Source organism: Jatropha curcas, chromosome 3, assembly GCF_041381405.1.
Source record: "Jatropha curcas cultivar XTBG-Jc1 chromosome 3, XTBG_Jcur_1.0, whole genome shotgun sequence".
In the NCBI taxonomy this organism is placed as follows: Eukaryota; Viridiplantae; Streptophyta; class Magnoliopsida; order Malpighiales; family Euphorbiaceae; genus Jatropha; species Jatropha curcas.
Genome location: NC_143153.1, coordinates 2,836,973 through 2,855,685, shown reverse-complemented (window position 1 = coordinate 2,855,685; position 18,713 = coordinate 2,836,973). Strand labels below are relative to the sequence as shown.

The 18,713-nt window shown below is 33.8% G+C and overlaps 1 protein-coding gene across 9 annotated transcripts; it reads left to right on the top strand.

Moving 5' to 3' along the window:
- The first annotated feature begins 2,914 nt into the window (after nt 1–2,914).
- On the top strand, nt 2,915–9,951 carry LOC105644489 (fanconi anemia group F protein (FANCF)). 9 transcript variants are annotated; one of them, XR_016320105.1, is made up of 11 exons: nt 2,916–3,284; nt 3,580–3,678; nt 3,784–4,244; nt 5,113–5,317; nt 5,901–6,071; nt 6,831–6,931; nt 7,221–7,289; nt 7,389–7,429; nt 8,507–8,613; nt 9,353–9,476; nt 9,556–9,571. XR_016320105.1 is itself a non-coding variant. In XM_089719365.1 (10 exons), exons 1-9 carry the CDS (start codon nt 3,114–3,116, stop codon nt 9,442–9,444), a joined length of 1,374 nt encoding a protein of 457 aa, XP_089575491.1. In that variant the 5' UTR covers nt 2,915–3,113; the 3' UTR covers nt 9,445–9,476; nt 9,556–9,951. The 9 variants fall into 9 exon arrangements, 7 of the variants coding, with proteins under 7 accessions (XP_089575491.1, XP_037497784.1, XP_037497782.1 ...); XM_089719365.1 differs by lacking the exon at nt 8,507–8,613 and having other exon boundaries at nt 2,915–3,284; nt 3,616–3,678; nt 9,556–9,951; XM_037641856.2 differs by lacking the exon at nt 8,507–8,613 and having other exon boundaries at nt 2,915–3,284; nt 3,600–3,678; nt 9,556–9,951.
- The last annotated feature ends 8,762 nt before the right edge of the window (nt 9,952–18,713 follow it).

Here is an 18,713-nt window from a genome sequence, read left to right as displayed (position 1 = left end):
CTGATGTTCTGTGGTTGATGGTCTAGTTCATGCACCCTCAGCTCTACTTCCTCTTCAATCGATAATTGGCTATATAGGTCTTCTGTCCTTGTAAAGCCTTTCCAACTCTCTTGCTGCCATGTCCTAATGAAAATCTTTCCAACTTCTTAAGACCACCTCTGAAAAAGGACTCAAAAACTTGTCACTCGGGATAGGCAATGAAATTGTCGCAAGGCAAGGCCATATTATGCTTTGTCCCATATTGATGGGATTTTGTGGTTATGAAAGTTAGCGAGACAGCGGGTCTCTTCAAATTCATGCCAAGAAGAAATTTTCAAAAAAGAGAAACGAAAGCTTAGATTAAGTTGTTGCAAAAGCTTTGTTCGGTTGTCGAGCTATTAATGGGGCAGAAGAAAGCTGCTCCGCGCCTTCCACACCAAAGTCTATCCTCAAGTCAAAACTCTCACTTGATTAAAACTTTGGTTTTCTTTCCCCCTTAAAAGACTAATGAATATGATACAAAAATTATCTATTTTATCATTTTAGTCATACTATGAAAACACTTGTATATTAAAAGCTTTTGTTATACCGAAGATATTTCTGACCATTCATGAAAACACTTGTATATTAAAAGCTTTTGTTATACCGAAGATATTTCTGACCATTGAGAAAAAATTTTCAAAAACCTTTGTACAGGCAATTCTTACCCCTCCAGTTACACTATTAAACTATTATTCTTTTGTAGTATAAATTTTGATTACGACGCCGACCTTTCCACATGAATAAAACTGAAAAGGAAAAAAAAAATTAATTAGTGTCCACCCAAACAGCAAAATCAAGAACACAATCATAAAACATTAAAACAAAAATTTTCAAAAGATTCTTTAGGGGGAAAAAAAAGTAAGAACTATTCTTTATGAAAAAACCATAAAAATTTTATCAAAATAACAATAAAATTATAATAGGGGTACAATTGTTTGACGGGGCAAATGGGGATGTCATTCCGTTAATATAGTAATATGGTAAGCAAATAAGTTGTGATTAACAATTTTGGATTAAGTTTCCATTTTTGAATTGAATTTCTCAAATTAGTTCAACTTCCAATTCCAGCTCAATCTCGATAAGGTCCTGCATGATCAATATCCATGCCGTGTTCAGTGGATTCTCCCCTTCCATTGGCCCAACTCAGTATCTCACTTTCTGTCTTTAAATTATCCATTTCAATGGGTATTTTGTTCTGATCTTAGCTGTTTTCTATGTATATAATTTTCCAAATCAAAAGGAAAAGAGATTTTCGATTCCTGTGGTCTTTAACTAGATGTTCATTTGTTTTTTCAAAAAAAATTTATGGTTCAAGTTGAGTAAAATGAGGAGTCAAATTTTTCCTGGAATTCTTTTTGGGTTTTGAAAAATAAAAGAAAAAAGAATGTCGATTTCTTTGCTTGTCAAACTGTCAGTTATGTTCTGGCATGTGTTTGAGGTATTGGTAGACGGTGTCCTAATGGTTTTCCAACAAAGTCGTTGAAATATGAACTCTCATCATCCAAAAATGAAACATAGAAACCAGAAATGTACACCCAATATCAGTTAGAATCAGTGTATCAGAAACCAAGAAGGGCACAAAAAGGACATGCATTAGATTGGGACAAGATTTCTTATCAATGTCCCTGAAGATCTAATCAAGGAAGTATCATTACATGATGTGAGATCAGACCCAAATTCTCTCCATTGAAGAGCACAAGTTCAATTTACAAGAACCAACCATAAAGTTTGAATCTTGCAACAAGTTGGAAATGGTTCTGCTTTGGCAGATCTTGTCATTGGATCACAATTGCAGTATGAAATCACAGCCGATGTTCTCCATAAGATAAATTACTCTCCATGGATCATATGTTATTTGATCTTAACAGAAGCTGACATCTAATCAAGTGCTAATGTTTGTGACAGGCCTGAATATGCTTCTTTAAGGCAATACTTTGTGGCCCTTTTCTGCTTGCGGGGCATAACTCTGGCGGATGGATAACAGTCATCTAGTTACTTTTTCTCAGAAGTCTGGAAACTCTTTTTTTTTTTCCTTGATGAACTCAAAGGAAGGACTCAAAATGGGAGATTTTGCTAGACCTGGCAAAATTCTGCTTTTCAGGCCACTTTCATGTTCGTTTTTAAGTATCATTCCCTCCTCAGAATTCTTATCTCTTAAGGACGCCGTCGGCAAGTCAGTCAGGATAGAACCATGGAATTATCCAGGAATGCTTCTAGCACTTCAAGGAAGAAGAACACAAACAAAACTTCGCAATGGACAAGGGAATGAACATGTACCATCCTATGAATTTTGTGGCCAAAACTAGTAATCAGGAATTTGAGCTTTAAAGATGAGACTTAGACCGTTAGGCTTTATTTCAAAGTGCAAGCATGAATAGCTTAGGGCAGAGGACTGATAAGTCCAGGAGTAATTTCCTCACAAGACCTACACATTTTGTACGTTACTTTTTTTTTTTTTTTTGGTAGAAACAGAAGTTGTGATCTTGCATCAGACTGTAGACTATAGAGTGTAAAGGTTTTAATGCTTGTACGTTGACTCTTAGCTTTGCAGCACCACCATGAAGGAACTGGAAATCAGGATTCTTGTTAATATTAATTCATTATCACAAATTATATTATCTTAATCTATTGAATCCTAATTACATATGTATTTCTTCATTTTTTTGGCATATTTCACAGTATAATATATGCCCAACACGAGTTCTTTTGTTTTGGATATTTTTCTCCATAAAATGCTTATTTAAACCTTTAATTCATTAATTACTTGACAAAGATAAAGTTCTTAATTTTCCTACAGTAATAAAAAATATAAATATAAATAATTTATTTTTATTTAAAATTTTTTTTGAATCATATTAAATTTGATAATATATAAGTTTATGCTAGAATTATATTTTTAAACATTGAAATCTGCTGTTGCTTAACCCTCATATATTGTTTTTTCGTTAAACCCCCGGCTTCTGGTCACTCGTCTTCTCGCGCCTTCTTCTCAAAACCGAAACGCTCAGTCTCGCATTGAATTGAATCTCTACATTGTAGTGACGGATCATAAGATACGGTTTTTATCATAATCATTTTGTTCATTTAAGAAGATGATGGATTGGAATTACCCAGACATATCCTTAGAGGAAATGATGAAACTAATCAAAGGTTTTGTAGATATCATGATTCTGGCATCTGGGTATCAGTCTTCTGGTCTTTTAGCCCAATGGGATGCCCACAATATCAAGAAAGCTTTCCAATGGGCTTCCTTCTTTGAGAATGTAAGCAAATTTTTATCACTTCCTTTCCTTGATTTTATCTTCTGATTGGTTTGTTTTATGAAATATTTTTGTTATGGGTTCCTCAATTGGTGTTGTTCTACTGCTGAAACGCATGATTTGTGTACTATATTTGAATATATTGGAGGAAAATGAACTTTCTATAGATACATAACTTGGGTTTACATGCTAATCTCCAATCTTATTTAATCTTATTATTAAGCTCATGTGTCAATTCCTTTTATTTTTTTTTATTTTTTTATTTTTTTGTAAAATTGTCTTGATGAATAATGTTTAGGTGCTTGGGAAAATGAACAGTTCAGATTTTTACCAGGAGTCACTTAACAAACTTGATGCAGTTATTCATGAAATGAAATCCAATCCTTCTTTTCCTCAGGTAGAGTTTACTTTTTTTTTTTTTTGTCTAACAATGATTTTGTGTTATGTTACTATTGGTGAATTCGAAGTGATTGCAATCACTGATATATCTGTTTAAAAGCAGGGTCTTGCAAATCTATCATGCGATACTCTTAATAGGGGAAGAAGTTTTGTACTAGCACATTTGTTGCACACTTTACCGTTGAGGGATTCACATCTCAGGGCTTTTCTAATTGCAATAATAGAGATGGATCTTGATAAGCATTCGGGATCAGGGCATGATTGCCTCGGTGTATATCTCAACAATTTAATGATGAATACACCACTTAACTTGGTTTCGGAAAGGAAGGGTCTTGTGAAGAATTCAGTTACCACATTGGAAGATGCTGCTTTGGCTAAAGATGACTTGACAAAGTTTACTCTTCAAGAGCTGTTCAAGAGGCAATCTGCAGTGTCATGCATATCCACAGTCGGTAGAAGCTTAGATATCCTCTCCAACTCGATCAGATGTAGCAGTTTGAATTATTCTGATGGTAGCTTATCTGAAGAACAATTGAAGCAGGGACAAGCTCAAGCATTAGTGGGGTACAAATTATATTCTCTGACAGAGTAAAAATTGTTTGACTGATGTTACAGTATTTACTAATTACATGAAAAAGCCTTAATTTCTTTTAAAAAATTTAAAACAACAATGATTCCCTCATTAGCTACCAAAATTAATGCTTAAATTGTGGGAAGCGTGTAGCTTATGATAATTTTATATGCTTAAAAGTTTACCTATAAACGATAAGAAAATACCATGTCAAGCTTGTTTTACACTTGTTTAAATTTCTGTGATGTTTTTAAAATAACATCAGTAACATTTTTTTAATTGGTTTGCATTTGAAAATCACATACATAATCAGAGACTCTGTATGTCAAACTGTTAAACAACGATTGATCAGAATGATTGCCTTGAATAGCCTGCTTATATTTGGTTGGCAACTCATGAACTTTCAGATATACATCATGTATATATTAATTCATACTCGGTTCATTCATAGGCAGACTTGATAGTTTGAACAAATGGTGCTGCAAGTTGCAGAATAACACATCCAATGACATAAAAAAGTTAACACTTTGCATTAACTATTGTTTGAGTAGACCAAATGGATACTTAATTATGAGATCAAATTGAACTGTCTTTTACTTTTCCACAATTTTTTTTTGTTTGTTGTCTTGTAAGTCCTTTATTCTCCTGGGACTCACTGGGAGCATATGCCCCTCCTATTTGCATATCAATCTGCACTTTAACCATATGATTGCCTAAGATGATGCTGCATGCATCGAAAAAGTTTAAAGCGAGATCCTGCATTATGTAGCGATCTTTTTTCTTAGTATAATATGAAAATAGTTACTGATACTTTATAGGATTTTGGAACCAAAAGTAAAAATGCTTTTGCTTCTTATGCAGGAATGTAGATCAAGTATCAGGTTATATGACATGGAATCATTGGAAATCATCAAATGTTTCATATCTTCTTCAGAAGAGAACTATCAGATTGGTCTCAGGTGCCAGCTTGATATTTTCTGCCCCTAAGGCTTGCTGGGTTCAATTTTTTGAAAGGTTGAATACTTCAGCAAAATGCAATACGGATGATGATCTGTGTGATTCAATAGTAAGCTTATTCATCCTTGAAACTAAATGCAGAGGTGCCTTAGCAATTTTCCAGAAGGCTAGATTATGCATATTAAGTAATAGTCATTTGGCTCGTATTTCATAGTTTAATCCTGTATCTGCTCCATACACTCTCATGTGTGTGCATTAGAGTTTATTTGCATAAATAATTGATTATTAATAAGTAAATATTAGTTCATAAATGATATACATTTTGCTGTTAGTGGTCTTAGAAATAACGTACATGTAGGTTGCAAATGAATTGTCTTCAAGCTTCTAATTCATTATCAAAGTCACTTTGCTTGATAAAAAGCTTCACTTTGCATTTTGGGACTGTTCAATGTAAAGAGATTAAGCAGGTTAGGCCGGCAAATTTGACATTGTTAATGCTTTTTGATATTTCACAGTTTTCAACAGTCATTTTCACTTTGAAACATTCTCATAGAGTTATCATTAGGAAAATATAATTTTGTTAATGTAATGCTGCTGAATTCATATGGATAAACTTGGCCTGACCTTTACTCCATGTTTATTCATTTACTTATTTTTATTTTTTGTTTTCGGTCATTCCTCCATTAATTCAGGAACTCATGTTGCTTGGACTCATTGCAGCCAAATGGAATTGCCTAATTGAATATTTCATGTCTATTTCTTATGACTCCTTCACTATCTCAAAGCTATTTCATGAAGTCTGCAACCTACTTCCAGGAAGATCTCAAGATTTTCATTTGAAAGAGGGCACAATAGACTCAAAGGTGTGTTTGTGCTCCCAATTTTATACATATATGAAAAGGAAGCTATTGAGATGGAGCGTAAGAGTTCCCATCTTTTGCTGCTTCCATGACTTTCTATTGGATGCATTCTTTATTCAGTTGTTGAGTCCTACATTCTCCTTGCATAACACATGCTATATTTGTCTGTCAACTTTAACCTCTATTCGGGCACTTGGACTTTCTATAATTGTTATTTTTTTATGAAGAGCGTATGCTGAAACTTCAAGTGAAGTACTCATATAGATTCGATCGTCAAGTACACCTTCTCTTCCTTTCTCAACACAAGCATGCTCATTAACATGCAGTCGCCTTCAAATGATTCCATTAGTAGGTGTTTGCAAGAACAATATTGATTTTGTTGTTAACCATCATCATTTTGGTTCATCTTAGCTTCATCAATTTGTTAATTTTATATGTCAAAGTCATCCTTGGTTTCTAGTATTAAATTTCAATAAACATTGCCATGTGATGCTGCTGATCTGCGTAGATGATATACAAGGGCCTATGACAGGCTCAGTTGGTCAACGCTCCAATGTAATTAAAACTATTATGAACTTGAAGACAAGTGAGAGTCTTTTCTGAGTGAATTATTCTAATTCCATAGCCATTTTCATGAGAGTTTTTATGTAGACGATGTTTATGTATTTATTTACAGGTGAATGCTGTTACATTTGGCTTGTAGCTCCACATTTTGTGTTCATTTATGTCATGTTTTATGATTGATTCTATGGTGCATGGCAGGAAAATGGGATTCTTGATTACTTGGCTCGGTTGCTGGATGGGCGGCTTCATCATCTGTGGAAACTCTCCCCTGTCCTCGTAGCTGTTGCAATCCCGTTCTGGTAGTCTAATGGTTCTTCTCTCTCTCTCTCTCTCTCTCCCCCCCCCCCCCCAACCCCCGGCGTTTATGATTGTCTCATTTTCCCCGTGTATCGATTTTCACCCAAACCTCATCCTCTTTTCAACATCACACTAAAATCATAAGAAAGAAAAACTGGAAAACCTCACAAGAGCAATTCAATACCCCCTATGGATTTCACATGCTTTTTCCAAAACATATTCCAGATAACAATAAATATTTTAGTGCTTGTGGTTTGCCTATTTGTGTTATGCTGATAATTGATGGTGTAGGTCATCAATATTTCGGTTATATCTAAATGAAATAGAGACTCAATTCAAAGGAGAATCTTCAGTAATGAGGTTTTCATATTTTTAACCTTTTTGCTCTCTGATTATGGACTAAATTTTTTTGATGCAATATTTTCATATTTCTCAATTAAAATCCAGTTCATTATGCAGATGCTGCAGGTGTATCCAGGATAGGAAGGAACATGAGGATTGTAAGTATTTTCAACCTCCTCTGCCATATGTCCCATGCAGTTTTTATCAGCAATTCTGAAGTTGGGAACCCAAAAAAAATGAATACTACAACACATGATTTATATTCATAGATAAAAGGAAATTTGGCATTGTTAGAGTAAGCAGTTTTTGAAATAATTACATTGGAGATGGAACATTGTTCTTGCATTCAGATGGAACTTGTCACAGTCATTTTGTACAACTATTGTTTTATGCAGAATACAACTATAGCAATGACCCATTCTGATGCTAGAATGTTGATGACCCTTCATGCTTTTAAGGGTGTAACGATTCCATATAACCTAACCTTTGGGCTAGTTGAAATGTTGTTTGATTCTTTATTTTACTTTTAACTTTTTCTCATACTTTATAGGTAGCTTTGTATCTAAGGATAAGAGTTACATCATGAACCACATAGAGACACACACAAGAATGTTAACTATTTGACTGGGGCCCACTTGAAACTGTCTACTTCCTAAAATGTTGTCAATAGTTGAAATGTCATTCTAGTTGCCTGACCATGGCAATTCAATGCTAGCTTAGGATGGTATTGGATTCAATTTTTACCAATTATGAACTATGAAATAGGTCTGATAATATTAAGATAGTTGGATAAATTTGAAACGTTAAGGGAAGGTGGGTTTGGATCATTAGCCCTTTGTTTTCGTAGTACTTCTCTTCCTCACTTTTATGGTTGTTGAGTAACTTCGTTGATGCAAAATCTTGTGGAAATGTAGGTTGCAAACTATACAAGCATCCTTTTAGAAGTTTGCCAAAACCATTTATAATGAACAAGTGGAAATTCTTTCATCCAATTTTTATTTATACCAGAGTTAGTTTGGTCATGATTACCTGAAGATTATTTTTCAAGTTGTAGAGGGCCAAATAGAAAAACTCTTTCCCAATATAAGAGTTTGATCCAGTAAATATAATGATAAACATGGGCATCGGATATTATTTTTTTATTGAATGTAAAAACTGCTTCACTGTAGCATTAGAGCTCGCTGAGTTTATCTTTTTCTCAAGTCTTATAGCCACCGTGTCTGGTGAATTTCCAGGTCAACTAGCTGAGAGAATTTGGTGTCTTTACATCTTTCATGTTTGTGGCTCTCATGTAACGTATGCTGCTAAAAGTGCTTGAAAGTTGACTACCATGTTTGTGTTGGTGAGAACCTCTCCCCTATGTTTCTTGCAAGTGACTTCCTGTTTATTCATCTTGTACTATACTAGGAAGACAACATGCTATACATATTTTTAGAAAGAAAAACAAATAAATATTATAAGAAAAGGAAATTAAAAGACCAATTTGTACGAACAGAATCACTGTGTAGGTATAAGGAATATAATTTCACGATTTCCTTTTTCTTTTAAATTATGGAGTTGGAGATTACTGTACTGAAACTGCAGGACATCCAAGCAAGTGCATGATTAGATTTCCTAGATTTTTTCCAGCATAAAATTGAGGACTTGTTATTTAATGTGTTTCTACGTACCCTGTAAAGAAGCTATTTTCCCTATAAAAATTTGTACTAAATTCATAATTTCATTTATGGTGTTTAATTTATTTCCCTTCTTGAAATCTTCTCAAAATTTTCCCCCAAGTTGTTTTAAGTTATGACCATGATTATGTCGAATAACAGTTTGGATTCTGATTCTAATGAACCAAATATAATTCACGCACCCTCAAACTTCTTCCTTTCTGACTTGGTGAACATATCTACATTGATTTTTTTTTGGCTGGCGCATGTATTTTTGTTTGTGCTAACTTGCATGTGTAGTTCACCCCTTCTTGATCACTAACCCTTCTGGTCCTGGTTTCACTTGTTGCCTTTATCCAAGAAAAACTATTCATCTCAATATAATGTGACATGATTTTTATTTTTTCTAATTTTGTGATGCATCAGTTTATCTACCCCACAAAATATATTTGCAATCTGTGTGGTCCCCTTTGCATATGAAGTGTGCGACAAGCCAATTTGAATTGAAAAAGCCATGAAGTTCGCAAACATCTGATTTTGATTATATCAGGTCTCTCTCACTCTTTTAGGTATGGACGGTGCTAGCCTTTATGTTATAGTAAACCTCATCTTACTTTTTTCCTTTACAGATGATTCCCGGGAAACTTCACCAACCAGGAGTAAAAGAGAATAAAAACCAGAAATGGATAAACACTAGCTGCTTTTTGGAAGACTGGCCAGCTTAAAAGTGCATACCATCAACTGTTGACATTGCATCATTAGCTGCATGTCTCACTCCCTTCTCCACTTTGGGACCCAGAAAGACTAGTGGCATAAGCAAAGTTGAATGTTCCCTTGATGATAATGTTTTTTCGCCTCCACTAATGGGAGAATGACATCTGATGTCATTGATAATGCTTCCAGCCAATGGCTATTGTTGCTCGAAAGCTCTCAATTTGTGGTATTCTGTTATGGTTTAGGTTTTAAATGCATCTTGCAATACAAGCTCCACTCTGACTAATTCCAAATTAGAGTTGAAAAAGAAAGTTGATCAATGAAAAATTTCAGTTTACAAAGCAAAAAGAAAACTCTATGCCTAAAGTGGGGGAAGAGAATTGCAAGCACCGAGTCTGCAATTATACTCGGTAATGGGAAAAGTCGAGTGTCATTTAGTTGCTGCTGTGGATCACAAATTTTGAGGCACCTGCTATGCAAGTTCAGGGCACAGTGGAAGCAAGCTCTGGGGTGGCAAAGGAGCACTGTAAAGTACAGCTATGATATTCACAGCTACTCTCTTAACTTCGATGATGGTATCTACCATTGCTATCTCCCATCAAAGGATTCTCAATGAAGTTTTTTTCTTTTTTGTCTCCTTGAGCAATAAAGTCATCCGGTTTATTATCAGTCGCTTCGGAGGACCATCTGGCATATAAACAGGGTTTTGTTCCTGCATTTCTTAAAGATATTGGAGGTATTATCTTAATTAATACATTACCAATCGGTTGGAAATGGAATTATAGATTTATAATGTTACTTTGCTTTACTCTGAACTATACCATGGCGGGTTGTACAGCTATCGAGCCATGTCGTGTTAATCTCCTGGATTTTTGCACAAAATTTCGTATGTCTTCAACTGTTCTTACATTATTTTCCTGCATTTTGATTGCTTTACCGGTTTATTTTGGTAACTTAAGGGGCGGGGGAATGACACAGTGATATTGCAAGGATAAAATTTTTTTACCTCCCCATTTGTCCGTTATCTGATTTCCATTGATTGGATTTTGTTCCACTATTTCACATGTCTACAGGTGATGGGGAAGTTGCATCACAGGACATTGTACGTTCTGGAGATTAAAGAATGATTTATTGAATATAAATATTTAATCACTGTATTTTTTTTTAATATTTTTTTGAGGACAAAGATAATGAAAACAAGACTGGGTTATCTTTTTTCTTTTTCTTTTAATTATTTTTTTAATATCATCGATGGAGTTGAAATTAATATCATTAATGATTTTTGTCAAATTTTTCATTTTTAATAAAATTAATAATGTCATTAATATTTTCGAAAATTTTTCAATTCTTTTTGTTAATAAATAATAAATGTTTGACTTTTTTTTAATAATTAATAAAATTAAAGATTATTAACATTATTTTAAAGTAAAAATAATAATATTATCAACTTTTTTTGTTTTTCTATTATATACCTACGTCTATTTTTCTTTTTCGTTTTGTTTTTAAATTTTTTTTGTTTTATAATTCATTTTTCTTTTAATTTAAATATTAATGGAGCTGGAATTACTAACATTAGAAATAGTAATGATATTTTTCAGTAATGGTATTTTGTAGTAATTAACAAAATTAATAATATCATTATTTTTTTTCAAATTAATTATAACAAAATTCTTAAATAGAAGCAGATCAGTTTCGAATGAATGGATACTCTGAGATCGGACGACAAAAATCAAATTTGATTAATTCAATTTCTAAGACTTTAGAACAACTAGAAAATTACAAAAACGAAACCATTCATTTTGAACAACGAAGAACGATTAATTAAGTCCGACAACGGGTTTTCCAACAAGCCTTACAAGGAGCTCTAGGAACTCTGAATAGTTCTTTGACCAACGAGTTAAAGTCAAAGTACTGATATTGTCAAAGAAAACCTTTTCCAATTGAATAATTAGTTTTAGTTTTTTTTTCCTTTTTATTTCAATTGAATTAATTAAAGGGAAAATTATTATTTAGTCCCTCAGGTTTGATATAATTATCTAAGTAATCCCTGACGTTTTATATAATATATAACTAGTTTCCGACCTTTAACTCCATTTAATTAAAAGGTCCTTCCGTCAGAAATGTGGTATTTTATCGTTAAAATCACTTAAAAACAATGAGAGACATTTTATAAGGACAAATTATGCCCTTATTGAACTGTCCATCAAAAGAAAGGAGGTTTGACCATATTACATAGGAAAGAAACACAAAGAAAGGAAGAAAAAGGGGAAAACACCCAAAACCCAAAATAGGATTTGCAGGTAACTAGAGAAAAGACAACCGACATGTCTTCTTCAAGTGCAGCCGATGGAGCATGGGAAGGAAGGTTTATGAATATGTATTGCAAGTGTGGAAAAAAAAGTAGGCATTAGGATCTCAGAGACACAAAAAAACAAAACTTGACTCTATTATTACTGTATTGATAATGCATGCGGGTCTTTCCTTTGATGGTGTAAAGCTATAGATTCATCAGATCGATCTCAAGGAAGCGATTTGGAAGTGAGGCAAAGAAGTGTAGCTACTGACTTGTTTGAATTAAAGGAAGAGATGTTGTATCTGAAGAGGGAGCTGATGAAAATGTACACTGAGATTGTGACGATTGGAGGAAAAAGGGAATGCTTAGAGTCAGAGATTGACAGCTTGAAGAAGTTGATTTTCATATGCATGATGGCTATCATGATGCTTTTTACCTTACTTGTAATTTTGCTCTACAAGGGTAACTGAGGATTGTGATTTATTTATTTATTTTTATTTTTATTTTTTGTATTTTGGGTAGTTTTTGTAGTTTTTATAGTAGAATGTTTTAATGTGGTGGGTTAGTTGTTGAATGTTAGTAACTCAGGTGGGGACAGCCAATTTGCAGATGAATTGAATGTAATATACCTTTTGCAAGAATATGTGTACTTATTAACTCTAAAGTCATTTGGTGTTAAGTATCACAAATGTAGAGCAAGAATAATATAGAATATTTTTCTACTTGTAAATATTTTTTACAAGTAATTCCATTCTCATTAATCAAATGTTTCCGATACACAAAAGACAAAAACAACATGCTTACATAATGTGCATTACAAAAAAAATCTCGAATCAAACTTGGCTCACATGCACTAGAGTGTTTACAAATATTTCCATTCTCATTAATCAAATGTTTCCAATTCACAAAAGACGAAAACAACATATTTACATAATGTGCATTACAAAAAAGAACTCAAATCAAACTTGGTCCATATGCACTGGAGTGTTTTCTATAACACAGTTGCGTGTTTGCTGTCAAGAAAAAGACAGACATAAAGTGGAAAAACAAGTGACACATTTGTTCCTGTGCTTGCTAGAAAATCAAAAGATTCCTTATTCTCCCTTTCTTAATATCTTCTCACCAGCAGCACCTCTTCCCACAAAATATACATAGCAGGATCTCCAAATGAATTACTGCAACATGTGAAGCACAAAATACCATCTGCAGCACCTCAACAACCCAAAATACCATCTACATCATGTGAATCCACAAAAAACCATCTTCAACATATCAACAAAAAAATCAAGTCTGCAACATATTAACCCAGAACAAAAAATGCCTATTCAAGACATAGGAGCTCCTCTCCCTCTCAAACCAGAAGCATCTCTCCCTCTCAAACCAGAAGCACCTCTCCCTCTTGTTGCAGCAACACCTCTCCCTCTTGAACCAATAACACCTTTTCCCATAGCACCAGCAGCACCTCTTCCCACAATAGCAGCAGATCCAGATGATCTTTTTCCTCCTCTTTGCACAAGTTGCTTGTTCCTCTAATAAAACAAATGGGATATACATTAAAAACAACATACTATAAAACAAAATAGTAACTATTCAGATTGCAAAAGTGAATCTAACCTGAGACTTGGCTAGGGGGGCTTGCTCGCATGTTCTTTTATTATGGCCTAGTTGCTTGCATGTCACAGACCTAACTGTGCAAGATCTTTTTACTGTGCTTAGATCAGCTTCACCCTCTTGAAGTGTTCTCCTTTCTTTTGGTCTACCAGGCTTCCTTTGAACATCTGGAGCCTTTAGGACTGGAAATTCAGTTTGTGGTGGGATGTTGTAATTTGGGATTGGATGAATGACTCCTTTGTAAAACTTTATATACTTCTCTATTGTGAAACACTCATCACAGAAGTCTTCAAGATTGAGTCTCATGTATCCAAGTGCAATGCAAGCATGTTTATATGGAAGACCTGAAATGTCCCAATAATTGCAGGTACTTGTCCTTTTCCCAATGTCAACAACAAAAGCCACAGGCCCCTCTCTCACCTCAAACTCATTATTGTTACTTGGTAGTATCTTGCATTGTCTTGATTCTTTTATCAATCTGTTCAATGCACTCTTGCATTTTGGAGTCACTCTCCCTTCCCAAGTAGCAGCCATTGCAAACCTTTTATGAAGCCTAACCATACATTTCTGCCTAATAAAGTCTATTAGCTCAACAATTGGTTTGTTCCTCAAGTTTCCAAGCCAGCTGTTGAAACTCTCTGTCATGTTATTTGTCACAACAATGCTTTTAGCTGCTGATGAAAGGCATGTCTAGTCCAATGTGAAAGAGGAATATCTAGTAACCATTTTGCAGCCTTTCCCTCATTCTTAGCCTCAACATTCTTCATATGCTGCTTAAATGCATAATTATGGCTAGACTTAGCTGCCATCCAAAATTCCTTCCTCAACATCACCCCTGGAAATTGCTTCTTGAAGTTCATTAACAAATGTTGACAACAATATCTGTGGATTGAACCTTCAAACTGTGTCCTCACATCCTCAAGCTATCCCTATGTTAAAAAAGAATTCAACATCATTAGCTAAATAAGTCAAAGTGAATTATGAATTACTTTGGAGGAAGTTACCTTTTGTCTGTCTGAAATGAATGTCCATGGCTTTGAATCACATCCAGGTCCAACGCAATGTCTAAGACAGTCAAGGAAGAAGGTCCATGTTGCAGTGCTTTCATTTTGAACAATTGCAAAAGCTAGTGGGAACACCCTCTTATTCCCATATAGTGTAACAGCACTCAGTAAACATCCTCCAAAAGGGCTCTTGAGGAAGCATCCATCCAATCCAATGAGAGGCCTACATCCCTCCAAAAATCCCACTTTCATTGCTTCAAAACATATGAAAATGGAGCTAAAGACAAGTGGCTCATCCAAATTGTTCCTTGGCATTGATTCAAATTTTAAGAAAGTTCCAGGGTTTGACATTTGAAGATGTGCAATGTATTCATGCAACTTATTGTAGCTCTCCTCATGTGAACCTGCAACTTGCTCTCTAGCAGCTGTCTTTGCCTTATGAAGCTGCCAATACTGAGTCTCAATGCCCCATTTTTCCTTCAACTCAGCTTGCATTAAAGCATAGCTCATTCCTGGATCAACAGCCAATTGAGATTCCAGTTTCTTCTTCACCCACTTTGTTGTTGTATTTGGATTGTTGTTGTTTAATGGCCTCATGCATGTATGCTCAGGTTGTACGATTTTTCCTACAAAAGTGATTGAGTCTGAAGCCACACTAGCATGGAACCTAAATGTGCAGCCCTCCCCCTTACATTTTGTTGTTACTCTTCTACTATCATTCTTGCTCATCCTTATTATGAACCCTCCCCTAACAGCATAATCCCTTAAAGCTTCCCTACAACTATCAACACTTAAGAATGCATGCCCAACTCTGAATTCAATATCACCTTCAACTGGTGTTTCAAACATATTGTCATATATTTTCTTCCAAGGATCTCCTGTTTTCTTTATAATTTTTCTCCTTCTTGGTGCATCAACCTCCATGTCACTACTTGCAGCTGACTGTTCCTTGTCAGTATCAACATCACTGAGACCATCATCAACATCATTATTCAAGTCAACTTCCTCTTCTGGATCTGTTCCCTCACTCTTAAGTGTTTCAGATTCACTACTCTCATCTTTAGTACCAGAAAAGACGTAGTCATCATCTGTGGACTGGCTATCAACAACAGTTTCTGTTTCTCCCCCTTCCCCCTCCAATGGTTGTTCTTATTGTACCCTATGTCTAAAGCTGTAAGAGGCTCCAACTGCAATTGCTCTTTTCCCCTTCCTATTGTCCCTATTCACATTTGCCTCATGAAGATTTGCCTTGTCTCTACATCGCCCTCTCCCCCTCCCTTTGCCTAAACCGTTTACATAGCCTGAATACTCAGTGTCATCAGCCAACACAATATCCCACATCTGTGATCCTATCAAAATTTCTGCCCCCTTCCCCCTACCACTACCTATACCCTCTGTATTTCCAATCCCACCACCTACATTTTCTTGCTCAATAATGATCATATCTCCAAGATCCCCACTTATCTTAGTCTGTGACCCAATATTACTTTCTGCCTCCCCAACACCATTACCTGGAACTTCCCTATTAGGCTGCAAATTTTCATGATGTAAACCCATATTATCTGCCATCTGACTATGGAACACATTTGGTTTAACAACACTCGGTTCACCTTGCTTCCTAACCAAATTCAGTTCAATATAAGCAGTGTCCTTGAATCTTTCAAACATTAAAGTCACGTCTGCATCTTTTCTATTCTATAATTTTCAGAACATGTAATATCCACATTCCCATCTTTTATCTTGTGAACTTTGCATACGTTTTGTAAAAGAACAATGTTGCTCATTCTGTCAGGTTGTGCATCATACAAATACACAGTATCCCCTTCATATATGACCCCAGTAGTGTAACTTTCAGGCAAAGCCATCAAATTCAAGCTTTCCTACATTGCAATTTAACACATGTGTTAAAAATAAGCATTAACGTCTGCAAAAACCCTAAATGCATTATCATTATAGAAATAAGAACTCATAATGATGCTGGAGCATTTCAATATACCAAAATTTATCATCATAAACATCCTCAGAAATATGGATTTTCAATTTTTTTCAAGGAAAAACTGAAATGGGTCTCGGTTACTAGTATTTACCTCAAAACGAAGCTTCAAGATTGTGATTCCACGCAAACGAAGCACTACATGCTACGAGCACTCATTTCGTGTCGTCAAGAAACATTATTTTCTGGAAAAATTCTTCAAAACTTGAACTGGCGATGAAGACGTTTTTTCAGTAGGAAGTTTTCGTTTGGAGAATAGCAGCAATGTGGGTCTGGCTTTTCGTTTCCCTCGCTTGGAAGGTCATAATGGTCCACGTCAGTGAGAGAAGGGTGTTTTAGTATTTTAAAATTCAATTAACAGCAAAACACCACATTTTCTGGCGGAATGACCTTTTAATTAGACGGAGTTAAAGGTCGGAGACTAGTTATATATTATATAAAACATCAGGGATTACTTAGATAATTATGTCAAACCTGAAGGACCTATAAATAATTTTCCCTTAATGAAAACATCAGTGAGTACTGAAAAATGTAAATGATCCCGATACACAGTCGTGTAATAATAGTGAGTCCCAACTACATATAATCATTAGGCTTGCAAAACAAAACATAAGTCAGATTCCATTTGCTTTCTTTTTTCTTTTTTTTTTTTTTTTTTTTTTTTGGGTCAAAAATAGAATAATCATGGGCAATAATAATAATGATACATGACGGACACACCTCAATATGATTATTATTATTTATATTTAAAATAAACATGTAACAACAATAATAATTGTAATGACAGCTGCATTTCATGTGATGTACACCTTTGATTGGTTGTTAAGAATGATTTATGTTTGGATAAATATGTAAATTCAATGTAAATGTAAACTTTATATTGTCTTATTAAATTCTTTAATCTGTAAAGATACATTTCGTAAATATTTAATTTTATAATTATATTTGTTTAATATTTAATTTATAAAATTGTATTATTAATGAAGCAATTTGTGTCAAAATGCATAAATTGTCGCCCTTGTTAAAAATATATTCAGTAATTCTGGTGTATGAATTTGTTTAGCAGGATTAAAAAGTTAAAATTTGACTTTTGAGTCTATTTAACTCTTAAACTTGTATAAAATAATTAAAAAGAACTGATTTCATTTTTTAACCAATTTAACCCATGAACTTATTTAAAATAATTAAAAAAATCATATTTTTTACATTTTTTTTGAGTCAAATTAATCTCTAAGTATTCATTGTACTTACAGTGTGAAAATTATTATATAGACATTTGTTAAAACTGTAGTTGAGATCGAACTGACTAATCTATTAAAAAATTAATTAATTATAAAATATAGAAAAATTATATATGAAGTATATTGTATCTCTCTTTTTGAGCTTATAAATATGTATTAATTTGAATATTTTAATATTAACCTCTATTATTAGGTTATCGCTTATAAAACCTATGCATTTTTCATGTTAAATAAATTAAAGTTATAATGCATGTTTATAAATTTATTATATTAAAAGAAATAATGTTTTTATAAATTTTAAATTTATATTCATAAGTGTTGGAAAAATTTAATCTGAGTGTTCTTAGTGTAGGACAAAAAAGAATAAAAAGTTACTCATGTTAAAGGGTTAAATTAGCCTAAAAAATGAAATCGAATCTTTTTAATCATTTTATACAAGTTAAAGAGCCAAGTTTGATCTTTTTGATGCTGCTAAACAAATTTAAGAATCAAATTGATCTTTATTCCTTGAAAATTATAAAAGATTAAATTTAATAAATGCAATTTTAGAAATTGAAGAATTTAATATAGGTAATTTCAACCGTTGAAAAGTTTAACTAGTTGTTAACCGGATGTGTTTTCTTGTTGGTCTTCCCACTAGTGCGAAGAATGAGAAATTTTGAATTTGAGTCATTTCAATCACAAGAGTTTTCATCAATTTAGTGAATTAAGAGGAATGATACCCGATTGTATAGAACTGAATTATTTCAGCACGTGAAGCGGAATAAAACATTGCTTCCTTTTCATATTCATTCTTCAATATCAAACAAAAATTTCAACCAAAAAAGCACCAAAATAAAAACTTTAAACAAAAAGAAATCCGTATTCAGTGGCAGCAGTTGTGGACAAAATTTTGCTTAATCAACGCATTACCAAGCTTAAATTTTTTTTA